Source organism: Papilio machaon, chromosome Z (assembly GCF_912999745.1).
Source record: "Papilio machaon chromosome Z, ilPapMach1.1, whole genome shotgun sequence".
Classification (NCBI taxonomy): domain Eukaryota; kingdom Metazoa; phylum Arthropoda; class Insecta; order Lepidoptera; family Papilionidae; genus Papilio; species Papilio machaon.
Window position 1 is genome coordinate 9,830,267 of NC_060016.1, and position 22,596 is coordinate 9,852,862.

At 33.4% G+C, this 22,596-nt stretch overlaps 1 protein-coding gene across 1 annotated transcript in view; it reads left to right on the forward strand.

Moving 5' to 3' along the window:
- The window catches only part of LOC106717101 (SCY1-like protein 2), a 35,986-nt gene extending 25,028 nt beyond the window's left edge, over positions 1-10,958 (forward strand). The window contains exons 4-18 of the mRNA XM_045686074.1: positions 166-336; positions 1,011-1,131; positions 2,452-2,547; positions 2,772-2,917; positions 3,588-3,718; positions 4,015-4,138; positions 4,305-4,450; positions 5,198-5,206; positions 5,764-5,929; positions 6,413-6,662; positions 6,998-7,137; positions 7,618-7,885; positions 7,955-8,211; positions 8,368-8,436; positions 10,524-10,958. Of these exons, the coding sequence (XP_045542030.1) occupies positions 166-336; positions 1,011-1,131; positions 2,452-2,547; positions 2,772-2,917; positions 3,588-3,718; positions 4,015-4,138; positions 4,305-4,450; positions 5,198-5,206; positions 5,764-5,929; positions 6,413-6,662; positions 6,998-7,137; positions 7,618-7,885; positions 7,955-8,211; positions 8,368-8,436; positions 10,524-10,835 (2,406 nt within the window). The 3' untranslated portion in view covers positions 10,836-10,958. The remainder of the gene's footprint in view (positions 1-165; positions 337-1,010; positions 1,132-2,451; positions 2,548-2,771; positions 2,918-3,587; positions 3,719-4,014; positions 4,139-4,304; positions 4,451-5,197; positions 5,207-5,763; positions 5,930-6,412; positions 6,663-6,997; positions 7,138-7,617; positions 7,886-7,954; positions 8,212-8,367; positions 8,437-10,523) is intronic.
- Positions 10,959-22,596: the final 11,638 nt, after the last annotated feature.

Here is a 22,596-nt window from a genome sequence, read left to right on the forward strand (position 1 = left end):
GCGTAACGATTACGAAGGTTTAGATTATCCATTCAGTCAAGAGTTGAAATCTTTACTATCACCAAACATACAAATGATTCCTTTTCTTTATAAATGCAGAGACTACAATATGTATTAATACAAGAGTCACTACATTAGAAAGCTACAATCTCAGTTATTGTTTAGGAGTCGGAGCCCTCACTGCCGAACGCTCCACCGCCGGTTATGCCCTATCCTTTAACGCTTTCTCCGTCGGGTTCATCGATTCCAACAACGCCGACGGACTCTCCGGTGCGCCCTCCCTTCGCTAAGGAGTACTACTTCATAGACTTAGAGTTGCGCTATGGCCTGCTTCAGGTAAGTGCTTTTTGTTAATATTTTAACAAATAAATAAACTAAATCTACTTTTCACGATAAGTTTTCTTTTGACAATATTTGAAAATATTGCCGTCTGCGAGTACCTTCAAAAGCTCTATAACCTTTACTTTGACTCTGAGGAATGTTTGGATATACAAAGGATCCAATAATTAACAACATTTTTCAAAACATTATTAAATTTACTCGATGTTTAAAAAATGCAACAAATAAATGTAATAAAACTTTCAACGATGTCCATTATATGATAAGGCATTCCTACTCTACCTATTGGGTTTGTAGTGAACGTAGATGAATACTGAAGATTTAAATTTGTAATTTTTATCTATTTTAAAGCAAATGGATACGCTTAAATGCCATTTTTTGTTAGTTGACAATTTTCAATGGTTGTTCCGATGCGGCCCAATTGCATCAGCGGCTGTCACTCAAAAGAGTTTATTGTACGTAATCATCGGTTCCGATATATCGGTCAACTTTATACTAAATGCCCAAATCGATGGAAATCGAAGCAACTGTTAAATTAATAAAAAACCCTTTAGTAAAATAATTGTGAAAAAGTCACAACTTAGGATAAAACTTAATGTTTACAATTTTATTTTAATTTCCACAATCTGAATGCAAGTAATTTATATGTCTACAATTCTGTGTACGTCTAGATCATTGAAGCCCTGAATTTCTTGCACTACACGACGCGTCAGATCCATCGCAACATCTGCCCCCAAGTGATCATTGTCACCAAACGTGGCACTTGGAAGCTATTCGGACTCGAATTTGTGGGTAAGATTGCAAACTAATATCATAACCAATAATTTGTCAATGTATCCACAATGTATTTAATAACTTAACTTTTGTTTAAAACTTTAAAAGTTTTATTTGAAACTAGCTTTTTCCCGCGACTCTGTCCGCGCAGAATAAAAAAAAAAAGGGGGTAAAAATTATCCTATGTCCTATTCCTGGTTCTAAGCTACCTGCCCACCAATTTTCAGTCAAATCGATTCAGCCGTTCTGAGTTATAAATGGTGTAACTAACACAACTTTCTTTTATATATATATAGATAGATATATATATATATATATATATATATATATATATATATATATATATATATATATATATATATATATATATATATATATATATATAGATATATTTATTTATATGAATTGTAACAATTTCAATTAAGCTCAAATTTTGTACCAGAATATCGTACACGGCAAAGACTGGAGAGGAACCCACTACCTCGTGATCGGTAGTCCTTATCGTTAACCATTAATTGTTAGTATTTACGTAAATTAGTACAACGATATTTTACTTCAAAGACGCAGCGAAGCACTTTTAATAGATTTTTAAAGGATAGCTAATATTTTTGGATAGTCTTTTTAGTTAAGACATAAAACCTAATAATATAATAAACAAACGGAAGTAACAAAATAAAATATGACTATATTACTATAAAAAAAACCTTGAGTTGGAATTACCATGGTTTTCAAAATTTCTTAGTTGTAGTGCCAAATAGCTTCACAAGTTAGAAAAAGTAGGAAAGCATCAAAAATTCTAAAAAATATACATAGAACCTTGTTGGGTTAGTTAATTAAAGTAGGTATAGGTAACGCCCGAGGCCTCACAGGAACGGGGATCAAATTTTGATTACATTGAAAATTGTATCAAAACAAAATAATATGATACTCGTACTTGTGAGATACTCGTATATGCGATTAAATCTACCTTACGTAGAATTAATCAACGGACAACAATTAATTAAATGTACATTTAATTTAGCGTTCGCGTTTATTACTAAGTTTGATACTATTTGTTAAAAACAATTCTTTGATTTAATTTATAATCAACTAGCTTTTACCCGCGACTCCGTCCGCGCGGAATAAAAAATAGATAACGAGGTAAAAATTATCCTATGTCCGTTTCCTGGTTCTAAGCTACCTGCCCACCAATTTTCAGCTAAATCAGTTAGACCGATCGAGATCTTGAGTTATAAATAGTGTAACTAACACGACTTTCTTTTATATATATAGAAGACATAATATACTATTATCATATAAGTTAGAATTTTTTATCAAAACAAAATTTAATTTACACAGAGGACATTTTGGGCCCGGATCCGACTGATATGATTCCCGTGCCGCCGTGGTCCGTCAAGGTGGCTAAGATCTGCCAGCCTAACCTGGACTTCATGGGTAAATTGATTCATTTTCATAGCACTCATGCTGCAATTTAAGTATCGACTTGTTTAGGGCCCCTCTTATAGAATTTTACACGGGCTATGAACGCCAGCTAACATTCCAGTCCCACTCACTTTGAGGACTTTCCCCCCGCGGGCCCGAAACTAGTCGGTATTTAGAAAGTACTTCACGTTATACAAAATATTCATAATTATATCTATGACATTTTTTTTTAATAGCTCCCGAAATGCAGACTAACGCACAATGCAACATATTGTCGGATATGTTTTCGCTGGGTCTTGTCATCTGCGCCATCTTCAACAGCGGCAGATCTCTGATCCAAGCCAACAACAATCCGATACTTTACATGAAGCAGATGGATTACGTAAGTGATATTTAGACAAAGAGTTACCTAAGTTATGTGTACTCTGACGTCAGCGTAATTACAAAGCAATAACGAGTCCTTTATTCCGTTAGGATCCTTCAAGTCAAGACCGTACTCTGCCCCTATAGGCAAGCGACACATATTCTGTTCGTCTAGTATTGTGGATGTCCATAGGCATCGGATTACTTAACTTTACTGCTTAATCATACAAAAAAAAATCTATTGAGTCCATAATACATATATAGTGTTTTATTTTACTGGAAATACTTCCTTTGTTAATTGCCATTATAAATGTCCAACGTCAACTACTATTAGTGATTTATATACCCTATGTGGCGAGAAACTTTCTTAACATTAACCTTTAGCAACTAACTTTCGTAGTTAACGGCGAATTGCAATTAGTAAAGAAGTTTCAACATTATTCATAACTTTAGTACTTTAGCCAGAAACATGTATATCGCTGAAAAATAAAATATTTAGGTATCTTACAGTTGCATAGATTATTTGCATCACACTTTTACGAATGTGCGTATAATTGAGTAAAATTAGATTTTACAATTGCTCTTCAATTGGGTTGCGTTTTTTATATCTTAAGAATCTTTAGAAGTTACATCATATGAGCGGACGATGATTTTTACTATCCTTACTGCTATGATTATGGTGTGTACAGTTGGAGCAACAAGTGCATGCGGTACTATCACGTGTGCCGTGCGGCCTTCAAGAGGCAACCCAGCGTCTACTCTCGAGGGACCCCCACCCTCGTCCGACCACCCAACTCCTGCCACTGATTAAATACTTCAAGTAAATATAACTCTAGATATAGATAAGGATGTATCTTTTAATATGTCAAAGGTTTAATAAAGAGAGTAAAATAAAAATGTTCTGCAGTGTACCAATTATGATTATTCATGTTTTTGTAAAATTAAAATGATTCAAGCGCAGTAATATTACATTATCTTAATATTTAATAACGATACAGTTTTAATGAAAAAAACAACATTAAAAAAATTAAAACTGTTCTCTTGGATAGTTTGTAGTAAATAAAATATACTATCGTATAACAAAATAGAGCCTAATACAATTGTTTTGTCACTAAGGTGTCAGACCGAACCGGCAATCCAAGCGATGCAGTTCTTGGACGTGATCACCATGAAAGATCCGAACCAGAAGACCAACTTCTATAACTCCGTGCTCCTGGAAGCATTGCCCTACATTCCAAAGGTACTCTATCTCCTTTTAGATAGACTTTATCAGGTTTTATAGTAAATTTCCAAATTCATAAAATATTTGCCGTTTACCTATTTTGTAAATTCAGAAAATCCCAATTTGATAATTTTCTTCATTGCTTTCAATTCATTTTCTTCCACTGACTAATATGTTTCTATAGAAACTGCGTTGGCAACATGTATGGCCGGTGCTGCAAATGGAAGTAAGGACCGCTGAAGTGTTGGCTCCTGTGCTGCAGCCCATTATCTGGCTCACTAATGAAGCCAGTCCTGAGGAGTTCAATAACTACGTTCTTCCCACTCTCAAGTTAGTAATAAATTAAATACATACTATTTCCAGTCTTCATATATATCATATAACCAAGATACAGAATTGATATTAAGGACTAGCTGTCGCCCACGACTCTGTCCGCGCGCAGTAAAAAAAAAACTTAATAGCGGTATGAATTTTTTCTCGTCTTTTAAACCTTCCCTAGACCTCCACGAACATTTCAAGACTAAGATAAGATAAATCCGTTCAGCCGTTATCGAGTTTCAGTGAGACTAACGAACAGCAATTCATTTTTATATATATATATAGATTGATTGATTTGGTTAGAAAGAGATCCACATCTTAGTACCGATTTTAGCCCGTTATATTTCTTCTATGTATTTTCCAATCATCAATACTACTAGATATGAAATTAAATGAACCGATAACGAAAAGTAATTCCATTTTGGAATCGATTGAAATTTAAAACCGTACGATACATAGAAATTGAATTATACACGTTTGAATGTTTATTGCGCTCTCTTGCAAAATTTTCCTTTTTATATACGAAGGGCAAATTTTACGTTAACGTAGGGATAATAATACAATCAATCAAGAATTACCCAATACCTTGGTTGGTTAAGTTTTAAAACGTACTAAACATTAACTGATTCATCTTTTTTGTGGCGCATTAAAATCCTTTATAAGTATACAAATAATACATTTTTCAGTGTTGGTGTATAAATCACCATTTCACCATAATCACCATTAACTAAATCAGGATATTTTTTTCTGCATACACAGGATTTACTGGTAAGTATTACTTTAACTTACAAATATTAAATTTAAAAAAAAAATTGAGATGTGTCAAGGGACACCCGGATGGAACGAAGTTCCTTTCAATTAATTAGTGAAGGAACCAATGTTTATTCTATGATTATAAAACTTAAGTTTTCACAAGAAGTACATTTTATTTCTATGAATTTTCGTTACATATTGTCACGTCGTTGCCATGGTGAAGTAGCGCTCATTCGTCGTTAACATACTAACTATAGCAAAAAGTGTCGTGACAACTTTTCGTAAGAATTTTTTCCGTCTAGCCCCCTTTCACAACGCGCGATAAGGAACTTCGTTCCAAATGTGGTAACAACATTGTTATTGATAAAACAAAAACCTCATAATTTTTAATGTCTATTGCTTCTCAACTAAAAAAAAAATCTTTGTCATGTTTGATTACTTTTAAGCACTTTATTGTTATATTAATCACCACCTTTTTTCAAATATCATTAAAACTGAGAACTGTTAGCTAGTATAAGGTGTACATCATGAAAATTTCACTTTCTAAAAGATTTGATATAGAAAAGAAATAGTTATCTCCACAGGAGCCTGATGAATTCGCCGAAAACTATCCAGGCTTCTGTAACTTTGTTAGAGAGCTTGCATATAATATTAAAGAAGTGTGAAGAAGATGTGATTCGCAATGAGCTGATGCCACTGCTGTACAGCTCAATGGATCATAATGCTCACCAGATCCAGGTAACAGAAATCTTGCGATTTCCCATATTGTCTGCATAGGTTCATATCTAAATTACACAAACAATTTAAAAGCTTGCTATCTATTACACTTATAAGTAACTAGCTGTCGCCCGCGACTCCGTCCGCGCGCAGTTAAAAAATGGGGGGGGGGGGTATGAAAAATAGATGTTGGCCGATTCTCAGACCTACTGAATATGCTCACAAAATTTCATGAGAATCGGTCAAGCCGTTTCGGAGGAGTACGGTGACGAAAACTGTGACACGAGAATTTTATATATTAGATTTAGGTTTTAAGATAATAAAATCTGTATTAGCATCATAATCTCTCTTTGGTTGTGATTTTATTTAATATTCTATAAGATTTACCTTAGTTAGTTATTTACCTTAGTTATAAATCGTCTAAAGAATCCCGACCCAATGGTGAGGTTAGACTGGATTAGAGTTACTCTTCCTTGTTATTGTTGAAGAATACTTTCTTTATAGACGGCGACTCTGATTGCCCTGCAAAATGTCCACGATTACGTGGAGGATGAGCATTTGCATTCCGAAGTCATGGGCAAAGTGAAGATATTGATTGAAAAGAACAAGAGCGATGTTAAGATCATTAGTTTGATCCTTGGGTTCTTCGAGAAGGTTCTGGTTAGACTTGAACGCGACGATATCACGGACAACGTGATCCCAACCTTGCTCACTATGCGGCTGAGCGACCCGGACATTGTCAATCGGGTTGTCAGTGAGTATATTGTATTGGACAAACACTATGCATATTTATTATACATATTTTTTTCTTTAAGACGTATTTTCTTTCGAAGCGTATTTCAAATATGTAGCGACTTTGTAAGATGTTGTAAACGTTTAAAATACAGGTTTTATTTCAAGTGTCTATGCCTTTTGTCTTTAAGTAAATAAAGTTATTGTCATTTAGGAAGAATAAGCTTGGCGATTATAGCAGATGCAATTTTATATTACAGCGCAGCGAAGAAAACTTGTATTGTTTTAAATTATATCTGACGCGTTTTATGTATCAATCTTAACAATGCGATCTGCCAAGGTTAATTTTAATTCCAGAACTTTATAAGGCGATCCTTATGGAAAGGAAGTTTGGATTGACCCCCAGTGCCATGGCAACTCAAATGATACCATCCTTGGCACCGCAGACCGTCAATCCTGGATTGAACATCGATCAGTTCGGCAACCTAATGGAGGTAGTAATATCTATTTTAAGTTAATAAAACTACTTGTTATTAAGAATGTTTCAATAACTATTATTCTATTGGTTTATTGGAGAGAAATAAAAACATAATATAAAAAAGTACGCCAAAGAGCCTTACCTTAAAAATATGAAGGTTATCTTGTACGTATGTTTAAAATCTATCTTAAATAACCGATCTTTGATGTAAAATACTTTAGAGTATAATTACTAAAATAACGCCTTTTTATCAGAAATAGAGACAAACGTATTGCGTCAGAATTTAGAATTTTTTCCAAAGCAACAAAACCGTGAAGTTTTACGATACTATAAAATAAAGTTTCAGGGTTATTTTCAATCTGATTCCGAATGAATACGCTCTCATACTACTGACCCCAATAAGATGTGAAACTATTTTTTTGCCCAACAATATAGAAGCTTTCTTCAGTTGTTTAACAATCCTTTTATTTAATAATGTAAATGAAAATTGTTCGTGTAGATATTATATGACATGCTGGACAACATTGATAAGAATCAACGTCATAAAATGAGACTGGAAGGACATGGCACGGGAAGCCCCGACCGTCACCGAGCCCTGCGCCACCAGAGAAGCAATGACAACATGAACGCTCCGCCGTTCAACATCCCCAACCTTCGTGTTGAGCAGCGCAAGACCTCCAGTGCCGAGGACATGGCGCGTAAAAACTCCGTCAGTGGCCCCAGCCCCGTTAGCGGCATCGGTGCCTTCAAGAACAAATTTGCCCTTGGTAAGTACACTTCTTTACAATTTATTTTTTTAAATATTATGAACAAATACTTCACCCTCACAGGTAAAGGCTTCGGTCAATGGTTCTTCGGCTCCAGCAGCTCGGCCAATAATGATAACAATTTCTTGCGCGTCGGCAACGCTTCGCCTAATCGCCGTTTATCGGATAACACTCTAATGACACCTAAGATTCGCATCGCACCGTCTTGTGCGTCGTCTCCGGGTGGGACTCCAGGCGGCAACAATTCGGGCTTGCCAACACGCCGCCACTCCAGCATTGGCCCCCAGGAACGTCGTGCTTCTGCCGTTAATCTATCGCCGCCAACCGTAAGTAATAAAAAAAGTGTAACATTTCAGACATAATATTCACAATTAACTACAACCTGACACAACACCATTGGACACGTTACGTAACGCGCAGACGCTGAAAAGGTACGCAGCATTTTCGTTGATAACGGTGAAGTGACGGTATTGTTTTGGCAGGGCTACCAGTTCAGAGGACGCGGTGGTTCAGGCTCGAGCCTGTCAGTGCCGGCGACTTCCCATGCTGTTGTAAGTGAAGCCACTCGTGCGTCTACCCGATTGAGCACTGTCGCTCAACCCTCTTTTGAATGTCGATTTGAACGGCTTAGTATTTTATGTGGTCTGTCCTCTTTTGCGGTTGCGTCTTCTTCCCAAACAGACAGGGAGAGATAATGTCACATCGATCATATTCATTTCACTCATACATTTGCACGAACCCGGTTGGCGTTTTTATCACACGTTTCGAACTTTGTCTGTCTGATCATTTGTCCCCTCATCACATTACATCAGTGCTGTCACACACCTGCGTCATAGATTCAAATCACCTTGAGAAATAAAGAAGTGATGCATGCCCAGTAACTGCCAGTGATTAAACTGATGCATGAGTGCCTCGCCATATCCTATGTATTCCTCCGAATTCAAGGAGTAAATATGACCGAATTATTTTTATAAATTGTCAAAAGCAACTCACCATTGACTAATGCAAATTTGCCTTCGTGCCGTCGTTTAGCTGTGGTCTTCTAAATTTGGTTATTTTACCCGATTGGCTATTATGGGTTTTAGTTCCAAAATTTTTGGTTATTAACACAAAAAAGTATATATATGAATGATTCAAGACTTAAATAACAAACAAACAGTACCGATCTTTACTCTTACGATCATTTGCATTTACACAGGGCAAGAGTCATCCGTCAACATTGTAAGTAAAGATAAAAAAATGTGCCTTCATCATCAGTAATGAAATGGCTTCAAGCCGTAATGTATAACGCTGTATCATTCACTGTTGCTATTTGTTCTTCTACGCAGCTTGCACGGAGCATGATCGTGAGTATGACTCCCCTTCTCACATAACATGTGTCAAACAGAGTGGTTTCTAGTTCTTTCATTTCTTTGACCATTTCCTTATATTACACATTTTCAGTACACTAAGACGTTGCCAGATTTCCTTATTTAAACACTTTTGAGAAATAACGCAGCTGATTTCTGCATATTTTATTTTTAATATACTTACACTTATTTAGAACAAACTTCTATGATTTTATAATATTAAGTTTGTTCCGTGAAGTTTGCTTAGTAAACATAAACATCCTTCAATATTAAATAAGTTACTCTGGGTTGTGTCAATATTGTGTTTTAAAGTCGTTTGATTTAGAATATGAATAAAAGATTTAAAGTTTCACTAAATTATTTTCAAAGACTAATCCTTGTAGCAACAGATAACAGAGTTGTAGGTCTTTTTCTTTGGTAATGAGGGAAATCTTCAAAATTTGAGATTTCCACTTACTAAAACCACCTCGTTGGCCTTCCTCAAGTACGACTGAGTCGTTCTGGCTATAAAATATAGTTTTGTTCCGCGTTGATTCAATAAAAAAATATAAATAAACCTAAATTTTAAAATGATTAGCTCTATTGCCATAAATCGGCAACATCTTAGTGATAATGTAGTCTAAGTAAACAAACATCTTACATTCCATCAATCGTGCTTAAACAGAAGGACAGAGACAGTATTAAGCATGCCCTAGAAGCTCCATTTGAAACGCCTTGCTACAAAACAGGTATGGCGGTCGATGACATCATTTCTCTGCTTACGCCACATTTTCATAATAGGTACCGCTTGTATTCTGTAAAGCTATAATAGCATGTAAACAATTAGAGTACTATGCAGTATATTTTCTTATCAATATAATATTCGGAAAATATTAAATTAAAAATTCTTTATTGAACTAAATATATATGCGTTGTTGGAATGAAAATGGTTTTTTTAATTTGTCCAATTGAAAAAATACATTATTCAACCAAGATAGAATGTGCGAGTATTCATGCTTGGAAGTAAAACATTAGCAAGAAAACATTTTATTTAAAATCTACCCAATTGCTAATCAAAGTAAGCGATTCAAAAATCACATCAAGCATTAATTAATCATTTTTACAATTTGTGCAGATTTTTACAACTTCACCGATGCAGATGTCAAAAAGTGGACAGTTTTTCAAGATATGATACATTTTTATGTCCTCTTTTTCATGTTTTTTTTAATAATATTTGATTGATATATTTGTTGTCAAAATGTGTTTCATCCTTTGTGGCTATTCTAAAACATTGTGCGTGCAATGAATAGGGGGGTTCGATGCCCAATACATCGTCGAGCGTGCCGTTCTTGCTGACTTCATCGATGCAGTCGATTCGTTCGCGACGTCCGTCGTGCGCGAGCGGGAGCGCAAGCGCCCAGGGTGGGTCTGGCTTGCTGCAGCAGATCAGCAGCGGCATGGTAAGGCACTTCCCGATAGGGTCGCACCACAGCATGCAGGCCCACGTGCACGCGCCGCTCGGTGCCATCCAGAACGCCACCGCCGCCGGCTACAACGCCCTGCATCAAACCGCCATGGCCGTGCGCAAATGCCCTTCTCTCAACATTACACTCACTCGCTAGACCCACAGCGATACCATCAGGGACGCTGCCGACAGCGCAACGCTTCTTCGCGCCGGTCGACAACAGCTACACCGACTAACCTTTCGCGTTCAATAAAACTTCTTATTTCTTCGGCAACGGCTATCCCCGTCCGATCCCTCTATGTTCCGTAGTATCGATGTTGTTCATGTAATATGTATCAAATTAGATTTATTTGCATTTAATTTGTTACAGTACGTGTATTTAGTTTTTGTATGTTATTTAAATTAAAATTATTTGTATGCGTACCAATTAGTATGTAATTCCTTTAGTTAACATCGAGAAAGTTTTTGATTATGTATACGAGATGCCTGTCGACGTAGGAGAAACAATGTAAGCTTTAAATTGATTAACCGACAACATATCAATATCATCATTTTCTATAGCTTCAAAAATATTCTGCGGATTTTTTTAAAACTCAATTCAAAAGATTTATGATATATTTTTATTTCAACCTCATATGTGGTAATTCAAATTGGAGTACCACTTCTTATATATTTTACTTCAATTTTAGTCCAAAATTATTTTTAAAACTTTATGATCGCCTACAATTACGATTTAAATCCATTTAAGGTACAGATACATCTACACAAGGTGATTATTGAAAAATTATGAAAATTACAAGAATTAATTGTCAATGTGTAAAAGAAACATTTATAAAGTGATAACCTAAAATATCAACAAAAATCAAAAACAGCAGAACGTTAATTACGACGCTGTGATATTATATTTTCGAATTAGGAACTATACTAACCGTTATGATTTAGAGGTAAATTAAAAAAAAATCATTCGTCATATTCATTTAAAAATGTGCCAAAATAAAAAAAAATTTAGTCCACATCGATGGATGTTATGGCTCAATATAAAAGAATAGGGGGCTCTTAACCGCGAGCACTTTAATTTATTTGAAAGGCCTACATCGAGCTCGTAAAACACGAGAGTGGAATACAGTTTGTAAAATGACAATGAAAACGGCCCCTTATAAAGTTCAGTTATTATGATAATAAAAGAAACAATATAAATTACTTGACCGAATCAATTAATATTTTATTTATAATTTTTATTTAATTTAACTTCGTTATTAAATGAAGACAATTAATGTGCTGAAACATTCTTTCTACAAAAAAGGTTACCCCTGTATGTTTTTGGAGAAAAATGACATTGTGTTATACTAGTTTTTGCCCAGTACTAACAAGAAAATTCCTTTTTTAAATGCCAATTTTATAACTCATTTTTAATTTGTCGTTAGACTAGAATTTATTTTATACTTATGCTACTATGACAATGTATACGGGTGATCATAATCTTATCTGTGAACAACTTTGACGTAGTTTTAGTCGCTTTTATTACGTAGTGTATGTTTGTTAAACAAAAAAAAGTTATAACCGTAATATAAATTTTTGACGAAGTCGTCTTTACTTAAATTTTAGAATATAATGTTTACCCTAACACGTAGGTAATTGATGTATTTCCTGAAAGGTGGAAATTAGTTCTTCTCAATTCTATATTTTCTATTGATGTCTATATACAGATAATTACATAAATGTTTGCATTGCACTATTAAAACGACTTAGAGACCGTTGCATTCAACTCTTATATACACATTCCTCGTACATTTTACATAACATAAACTAAATTCTTTCCCTCTGCTCAATGTTTACTAGACATTACAAATTTATCCTACATTAATTATATTATGTATAATTTACGTGAACTATGACCTAATTTATACGTCTTTTATATGTTTCCTTATCATAGTGATGTGCTTACCATAGTTTGCGTGTAAATTGTTTAGAATTTGCTGTTGGTGGGTTGCTGGCATCGTGTATTGGATGGTTAGAGCTTGTAGTGGAACGGGCGGGCGGGGGTCAATAACTCCGGCTTTCCCCTTGTTGAATTTTAATCACTATTTGTTGTGATTGCTTGCAGTATCAGCTGTTTTCTGGGCGTACATAAACAGAAAATAATTATCATTAACGGTTGCGGGCAGAAGCAAACGAGGACTGAGCAGATATTGCCGCATTTCGCCGCCCGCCCGTACCTCGACGCATCGTGCCCCAACCTATACCATACGTTTCTATCCCATTCAGTTCTATGGACATCCAAATTATAACACGATCAGGGACAATAGAAGAACAAGGCCGCCGTACATGGACGACTTTGAGTCGACAATGGCTAGTGCCGGCTGTAATGTCATCACCAAAAAAGATGCACGCCGACTGCTTAAATTGCTTGTCTCAGATCATGTGTCAGATCTAACACGTTTACTCGTATAAAAATTAACACGCGAACAATAAATAAAAATTCATTTTTTTTATGATTCACTCCATTTCTGAACTTGAATTTACCGGCAGTGAGCGTGTTAATAACTTTCAATAAAGATACGAGTAAATATAAATTACAACGTCCATATCATACAGGCACGTTTCGTTTCATTTCAGTTTCACAGTATCACATGAAGTTTCATTTCAGTTTCACAGTATCACATGAAGTTTCATTTCAGTTTCACAGTATCACATGAATACATTGAGTTATACAATTGCGCTTTGCACTAATTCAAATACGAGATTTGCTTTATTTTGCCACCACGCTTATCAATCTTTATTTTTTAAATTCGCTTGTCTGAACGATAAACTTGCAAAGTACGAAACTAAACATATTCTTTGCATTATCATATTGGTTTCTTAAGTCAATACAGTTTCATCTTTACTATCCACGTAATATGATTTTTACGATTGCGAGGAAAGAAATGAGGTTGATATTTCCTTCATACAAGATGGATAAAATATATATTTGTATAAAGTAAAAAAAAAAAAAGTTTGAAGTCATTGGTGCCTGCTATTTGAACAAATCGAAACAAATCAAAGTTTGTAATCGACTTGTAGTAGCGGGTTGCTTTTAATGTTAAATGGAAAAACTGATACAATTTCTAGTTCCGATTTTATTATTTTTATGAACGAAAAAACTTTAATTTATATTTCAATGCAATTTTTAAACAAAATATGATAAAAAAAAATCTTGTCAAGAATGTCGCATGTTTTTGCACATCGTATTGCCTTAAACCGTTTCTTTAATTCAATCTTTTTTATTTCTTTATTTATATTTTCACATAAAATGTATTTATAACCAAAAACATTAATTAATTAATTACGTCACGAAATTTTCTGCTCATTTTTATACTACAACATTTATGTTCAAAAATTGATTACGACAATTTTAAACCAATTCACACAAACTATTTTCCACCAAATAAAAACCGGTTTGATTTATACATATTGTTTATATTCATACTGTATATGTTTACGTATAATTTAAAAAAATATATATCAACATAATATTAAAGTAGGCGCTATTTTTATATATATAAATATTCCTATTAAATAAGAAGAACATATTAAATGTCATGATTATGTGAAGGATTAAGAGTAAGTAAGAAGATAGGAAAGTCCAGAAAGTGAGAAATAGGGGTAAGCTACGTATGAGTAACAACTGTCTAGGAATTTAGACGAAAAACTATTGTTTATTATAAAGTTTACATTTAAACTATCCTTAAATAATGCCTTTCTATCAAAATTTTCTATAAACTCTAAAAACTTTATATTTTCGAATAATATTCAATCTTTTTTTTCAAATTCAAATTAAAAAATATATGTTCATTGAAGTAACGGAATTGACAATTCATGTTAACTTTTTCATGTCATGTATTAAAAGATACAATGGACTTGTTCCATGTATCTAATATGTATAAAAAAATCAAGTAGACATTTAATTGATAAACATTTACTTAAAAACGTCAATTTACATTGACGATAAATATGTATGAATTAGTCCAAAAATCTATTGCCTCTATTTATATCTATATTCTTCTTAAATATTTACTCTCTTCAGGGTTGTGGTGTTGCTCAGAGATAGCATAAATATATAAATATCTATTTGTATACATATATACATGTTTCACATTTGAAAATCCCTTTATATATTGAAATGTGTTTTATATATTTTTGGTTTATCAATGTTTACATTGTTAGTGTATTTAACTAAAATGTGCTTTCTTGTGATCTTGTAAACCTTTAATCGATTATCCTCTTTAAGACGTTGATTAAGGTTCGACAATACTTTTATAACCTTTCATATTTCATGCTTTTTATATTCAAATGTTTTTCATTAAAATAATTATCATCATTAAAATTGTTAACATTAGTTGAAAAGAACTGTAATCTTCTCTTACTCCATTGATGCTCTTTAAACGTAACAAATGAGTCAGTTACTTGATTCATTTAAATCATGTTTTTTTGAAGAATTCAAAGAAAAATCTTGTAACAGTAAAATTATTTAATTTATATTTGCTTATTATGAACTAAGAAATATCACACTATATAGTGTTTTAGTATTAAAATGCTTTTTGATGTATGAAAATATTATGTTAATATTTATAACCTTCATTATCACTTCGAAATTCTTGAAAAATGTTCTTCATATAATCGTAACTTTAGACGATATGATACAGTACAGTAGAAAATATATATCAAATATTAAAATGGTGTAGATGAGACATTCTTATTGAAATATATATATTTATTCATATTACATACCAGATTATATTAAATGTTAACAATAGTAGATCAGATATTTTCAGATTATATTAAAAGTACTAGATGAAAGATTAATAAAATTAATATATATTTTTTTCAAATTACATCCCAGATTATAAAAAATGTTAACAAAAATAGATGAGAATATATATTTCTGATTATCCATTTACTCAAAACATATAATGTAGATGATAGTAAATATTTATTCTTGGAAATTATAATATTCTATATGAGCACTACAAAGTATTTCTGTAAACAGTTATAAAAATAAATGTGTAGTGAAGTTAATGTTTTAAATGATACAATATATTTATCCACAAATTACATATTTTAAATAATAATTATTGTCGACGAGACGTTTTCAATATATTGATATAGTATAAATTCACAAACATACGATTTCATTGTAATATTAATTAATTGTCGATCTCTGATCTATATTAATGTAATACGCAAACGCGTACGTAGTGGAAATAAAAATATAAAAAAATATATAAGAGTTTCATTTATCGTTGACTTCAGAGACAAAATCTCTGTATAAGACATACTAGCTATCCCCCGCGAATCAATCCGCGAGGAATTAAAAAAAACTTAATAGACTATATTTTCTTCCAGAATATGCTGTATAATACAACTATGACAAATTTCAGCAATATCCGTTGTGTCGTTCGCGTTTTGTTCGTTTATAAATTGTAACATACGCTTGACTGGTTGTTTAAGAGAAGAGAAAAAAAGGTTAAATCAATTATAGTGATTTTTTTATAATATACGATAGCTAACGTACAAGTAGCCTAACATCACTCAAATAGGGAGGTAACCGCTACCATAGACATAAAATGGACTAAGGAAGGAACGTACAGTAAGGGGGTCTCTATCCTATACGTCCCCTTTACCATTGAATATAATGGACCTTCCCATCCTTATAGAAAAATACACAAGAAACAAACAAGATAGTTCTTGAGGACTTAACCCGTTCTTGATATTCCGGAATTTAACAAATTTATTATATTAATATTAATAAATTTGTTGAACTCAGTCAGTCAGATGTAGGAGAAAAAGTAAGCACGTGAGTACCTGCAATTAAATACAACATAAATCATTTAAATAAAAAAACTTTTTAAAACCAAACATTTATTATGTTCTTATTATTAAATGAACTAAGAATAAAAAGCAAACTATTCGTCAAGGCGATTCAAATGAGCTCAAATTCAAATACGAGTAGGTGTAGGTGTATCTTTCCAAAAGGTGTAGGTAGCTTCATTGCGAAGTTTCTATTTCCACCTTTTAGCTCGATTACACATGTATGCAAATATCAACTCAATCAATAACCGGAAAGTGGATCAATTTTAATTTGCAAAATTTGATAACAAAAATGCATATACTCGTAGTTGAAATACGAGTAAATGCTTGTAACAAGAAATTAATTAACAGAGGTGTCTGGAAAAAATATAAAAGAAAGTCGTGTTAGTTACACTATTTATAACTCAAGATCGGTCGTACTGATTTAGCTGAAAATTGATGGGGAGGTAGCTTAGAACTAGGAGACGGACATAGGAACTTTTTTATCTTGTGTGAATTTTTTTTATTCCGCGCGGACGGAGTCGCGGTTAAAAGCTAGTATTAAATGAATGAAATATCAAATCGATTGCCACAATGTCCTGTCCTGTGAACAGAACATTAACATATTTATTCCAATTTGAAAGTATTTTTAACTATAATTTATTCGATTGTTTCAAATTTTCAACCGTTACCATGATTTTTCCATGTCAAGTTAAAAATCAATAACTGGACCGTGTGTACACATTATTTTTGTAATGTGCCAAAGAAAAACATGTGAAATTAAAGGCGCTAATAACATTTTAAATGACTGTTAACATCAGATACATTAGCAAGAATCTATTAATATGTGACATTTTATATGACCTAGATCTTATCTGAATTCGAATCGAAACTAGGACAATGTCTCGATATAGATCGGAAAGCACTGTTTATTTCAAAGTGACCTTGAAGTTTGGCTGTATTCACATTGACCTTTAGTTTTAACTAAATATAAACAAAGCCATGCTCGGTTTAATACAAACAGAGAAGTCTAGTATACGACAGAGTTAAACTCCGTTTGAAGGCTATGACTAGTATAATTCTAAAGTCAAAGTGAAACTTTATTTACTACTATAATACTTAATATTATAAATACGAATGTTTGGATGGATGGATGTATGTTTGATGTGTCTCCATAACGGCTCAACGGATCTAGAATAAAATGGAATTTGGTAAAGATGTAGAACATAGTCTGGAAGAACACATATGCCACTTATTACGTTTTTTTTTTAAATTCCGCACGGACGGAGTCGCAGACGACAGCTAGCGATAAGTAGTATGATTGTAATTATTATTATTATTTCACATATTTATTTATTTTATTTATTTTATTTATTTTATTTATTTCATTTATTTCATTTATTTCATTTATTTTATTTATTTTATATATTTTATATATTTTATTTATTTTATTTAGTTTATTTATTTTATTTATTTTATTTATTTTATTTATTTTATTTATTTTATTTATTTTATTTATTTCATTTATTTTATTTATTATTATTATTGATTATAATTCGTTCTAAATCTTCGCATGCGCGAGCGTTGAATTACATTAATTAACATTCCAATGAAGCTTTAATATTTTTAGTTAAAATCGTTTAACATATTTCATGTTAATTGTATTTCGTGTTAAATATTATGAATATTGTTAATTAATTTAGTGATTTTAAACATTAATACTCGAGTATTTTTAATTTTACATAGTCAGAAACTCGCAGTTTTTTGAGGTTTCATAGTTCAGTTGTTAATAAAATTATTGTAGTACAGTCAATAACGAAATCAATATTCGATTCTTGCGATTTATCCCAAATACTATTTAATTTTAATTATATTGTATAAAACGGTGTAAATTGTATGAAACCGATAATTGGCCGATAATTGAACCGCTAATTGGTATATTGATGTCGAATGTTGCCTCCGTATAATATTTCAAAATGCATTACATTCAAACATTACATACTTTTTCTATTCGATATTATCATTATCAGCTCACCACTGAGGGGCTCGGAGCCTACCTTATGTTAGGGGTGAATAGGCCGTACTACCACCAAATATTACTCGTCACAAATCTTGTCACTGTTCGTGTGCACCCTTCCGATTTGGTTTACTTAGCTTAATTTCTACCTAAAGGTTGTCTGGCAGAGATCGCTGCTTAGCGATAAGATCGTCTTTTATGAAAATCCTGTTGTACTTTCTTTTTTTGTAACTCCATGATAGTGCACAATAAAGTATATTTGTATTTGTATTTGTCAGTAATATAGAATACCACAGCGAATATTAGAAATAAATCGGTTAAAATTACCTCAACAAATAAAATGCTAAATTCATTACAAATACTAATCTGAAATTTGATATATTGGATTCACTGTATGGTTATTCAATTTTTTTTTAAACGTAAATAAAACAGAAGCAGAAGCTTTAAAGCTACGAAGTTGCTACGAAATACGCTACGCGACTCGTTGACGAAAACAAGACGTAATGGCGACTAAGAGTCCGTTCACACAGACCAAGGCGAAGATGAGAGCTTTATACGATTGAAACATAGTAAAATTTTACTTCGTACGTCTCATCTTATTAAGATTACACGTAAAATAGATTATTTGCAAAAAAATCTGCTCTACTTACCTTACACGTTCTGTCTCAACGGACCCTTATTCTTCCACAGTGACTTTGACTTCATAAGTCTCCATGAGTTTTTAATCTCCTCGGACACCTGACAAGAGTTTAAACATAATCCTATAAAATAAACAAGACTAGACGAATAGAGGCCCAGAGCGTACAGTGAATTACGTAATAAAGTGCCGTTAACTGTGCTTTAACTAAGTAATATGTACTTGTCACCCTTAAAACCATGACATACTCTATTCAAAACTGTATTAAAAACAAAATGTAATATTCAACTGTCGTAAAACGTATATACAATCACTATCGTTATGTTTTTTTTTCTAATTAATTAAGAGGGATGAGACATTCCATATTTGATGTTTTATGAACATTTTAGTAAAACCTTGTTGATTTTCACATTAACAGCAAATATCAAATACATAAATGCGTGGTAAAAGTTTGGTAAAAATAAACCAAAGTAACTTAACTAGTAATTGATTCCTGATGGAATACATGGTCGAGTAAAATTTTATAATAAACATAATGTTTAACTTTTACCGTTCGGAAGTTATAACGCATTGAACCGTAATAAAATAAGTTTTAATTGATCTTCAAGAAGCAATGGAACGGTCGGCCGCTTTGCAGGGATTTAAAGACTTAAAACGACTTGTGTCCGTGAATCTCGTTGCTTCACAGTTAATATTTTTTTATTATCATCTGATAAAATCTCTTATTATCGATACCAAGTAACTAGTACAATGCTATCATGTTTTTTTAATTTTCTTTGCACATTTTTACTAATATAAATGTTGTCAAAACTTTCTCAACACATGGAAAGTGCGAAAGCGTTTTTTTTTTTTGAATAATTGCTTTCCGTGTTTTTGTTTATTGTACATTCACAAAGAATTTCCTATAACAAAGTAGCACAATAGCAGCGCGCGATAAAACCGCAAGCCACCTGTTGCAGACATTGCGCTTGTTAATTTGTCTGTAAATTACGACCGCTGCTGCTATGCAGATAAATTATTAGATTAACGTGGGATCCGCTTGATGTTACTGTACCTTACTTTTCTCACAACCAAAATCTATATATATAAAAGAAAGTCGTGTTAGTTACACTATTTATAAATCAAGAACGGCTGAATCGATTTGACTGAAAATTGGTGGGCAGGTAGCTTAGAACCAGGAAACGGACATAGGATAATTTTGACCCCGTTTTCTATTTTTTATTCCGCGCGGACGGAGTCGCGGGTAAAAGCTATTTTATAATAAAACACAAGATCAAGTTTCACTTTAGAGATAAAAACTGAAAATTTCCCTTTTATGAAAAATTGTCTATTATGCGATGAAAATATGCATATTATGTTCTTATATATTAGGTCCTTACATATGAAATTGGCGTTTTGTATGGGAGGAACAAAAAGTCGAATATTTTTTAATATAATATATTTAATTAATCAAAGTATGAACCATTATTTTCTATGCACTTTTGCCATCTCATAGGTAGTTCATTGATCCCTTTACTAAAAAAACCAGTCGGACGGGAATCAATAAAATCTTTGAAGGCGATTTGGACTGCCCCATCGGAGTTGAATTTTTTCCCTTGCAAGAAGTTATCCAAATTTCGAAAAAAATGGTAATCTGTTGGAGCAAGGTCCGGGGAGTACGGAGGATGTCTTAGACTTTCCAATTGAAGCTCTTCTAATTTAGTAGCCGTCTGTTGCGCAGTGTGTGGTCTAGCGTTGTCGTGAAGCAGCAGTGGCGTGGAGCGATTGACCAGCCTAGGTTGTTTAGCCGCTAGCTTTTCCATCATGGTTTGCAATTGCTGACAATAGACATCAGCCGTAATAGTCTGGCCAGATTTGAGAAAACTGTAATGAACAATACCGGCACTAATCCACCAAACGCTTACAAGTAACTTTTTTGGGGTTAATTTTCGCTTGGGGCAGGATTTGGCTGGCTGGCCAGGATCCAACCATTGCGCTGAGCGCTTCCGATTATCGTAAAGAACCCATTTTTCACCACAGGTAATGATTCGGTTTAAAATACCTTCATTATTGTGCCGGTTCAGTAATGTAACGCAACAGTCGACGCGCGTTTGCCGGTTTGCTTCAGTCAATTCGTGAGGTACCCACCTTTCAAGCTTTTTAATCTTCCCAATTTGCTTCAAGTGAATTAAAACAGTTTTATCACTAACATCGCAGCCTGCAGCTAACTCGGACGTGGTTTGCGATGGATCCGCTTCCACAATAGCCTTCAACTCTTCATTATCAACTTGAGTCTTAGGCCGTCCACGGGGCTTGTTCTGCAGATCGAAATTTCCAGAACGAAAACGTTGGAACCAAAAACGAACTGTGTTTTCTTTTGCAACACGACCGCCATACACATCATTCACCCTTCGAGTCGTTTCCGCAGCACTAGTACCACGGCGGAACTCGTACTCGTAAATAATGCGATATTTTAAGTTTTCCATTTTGTAAAATGAGTGACGCAAACAGAAAAAAACAGAAAAAAAAAACAAATGAATGACGGTCATCGAACCACAAATACATGAGTCTATAGCTGTACAAATTTGAATTTGGAATTCCTTACCAAAGATGAGAAATTCGTGATTAAAGTGGCCAGTACGAAAAACGCCAATTTCATATGTAAGGACCTAATATTATACTCCAAAAAGAAATATTAACTTTACATTTTTTATAAAGAATGAGAGGTATGACAATTTTGTTGTAGAACAGGTATACGGAGAGTGGAGACACACCACTCGCCGTGTGGAGTTCACATGCAATTAAAGAAGATTTAAATGGCTACGATCAAGATGAGCGAGTTCACATTAAAAGTTGGCCAAGTCTTACTCAATCTATGCATATTCTTTTTTTACTTTTTTAAAAGTAAAATTGAATGAAGTTAATACAGAAGCAATGAAATTGAAAGGGTGGGGTAAAAGGATCGTGACGTCATAAGAGAGTCATACTATTTACCGTGACGGGAAATCGATTTTACTTCAAAGACTCGCTAGAACATTTTTAATATTCGCGTCTGATAAGTGACGGTGGCCTAATTTTAGACCTTTTCCGATTCCAACTTTTAGAATAAAGAACAAAAAGAAGTCTTTTTGATGGAAAAGAGGATGCTAGTATAAGAAAATGTCTAGTTTCTGTACACTGTATATTAAAGGTTGGTAACGCATCTGTTGTCTTTTACATTGACGCGGATGTCAGCGGTCACTTCGCCATTTTAGCGAATAGGTAACTCCTTGGTCTTTTGCTTCCCACTGAAATAAAATAAAACATAAAGGTCTTTATCTTTTTATTCTATACTAGCTGTGCCTACGACTTCGTCCGCCTGAAATACTGTCTTCGGGTAGCATTTATTCGCGTTAAAAGTAGCCTATGTCCTTTCTCAGGGTCTTGACTATCTATGTACCAAATGCCATTTATATCGGT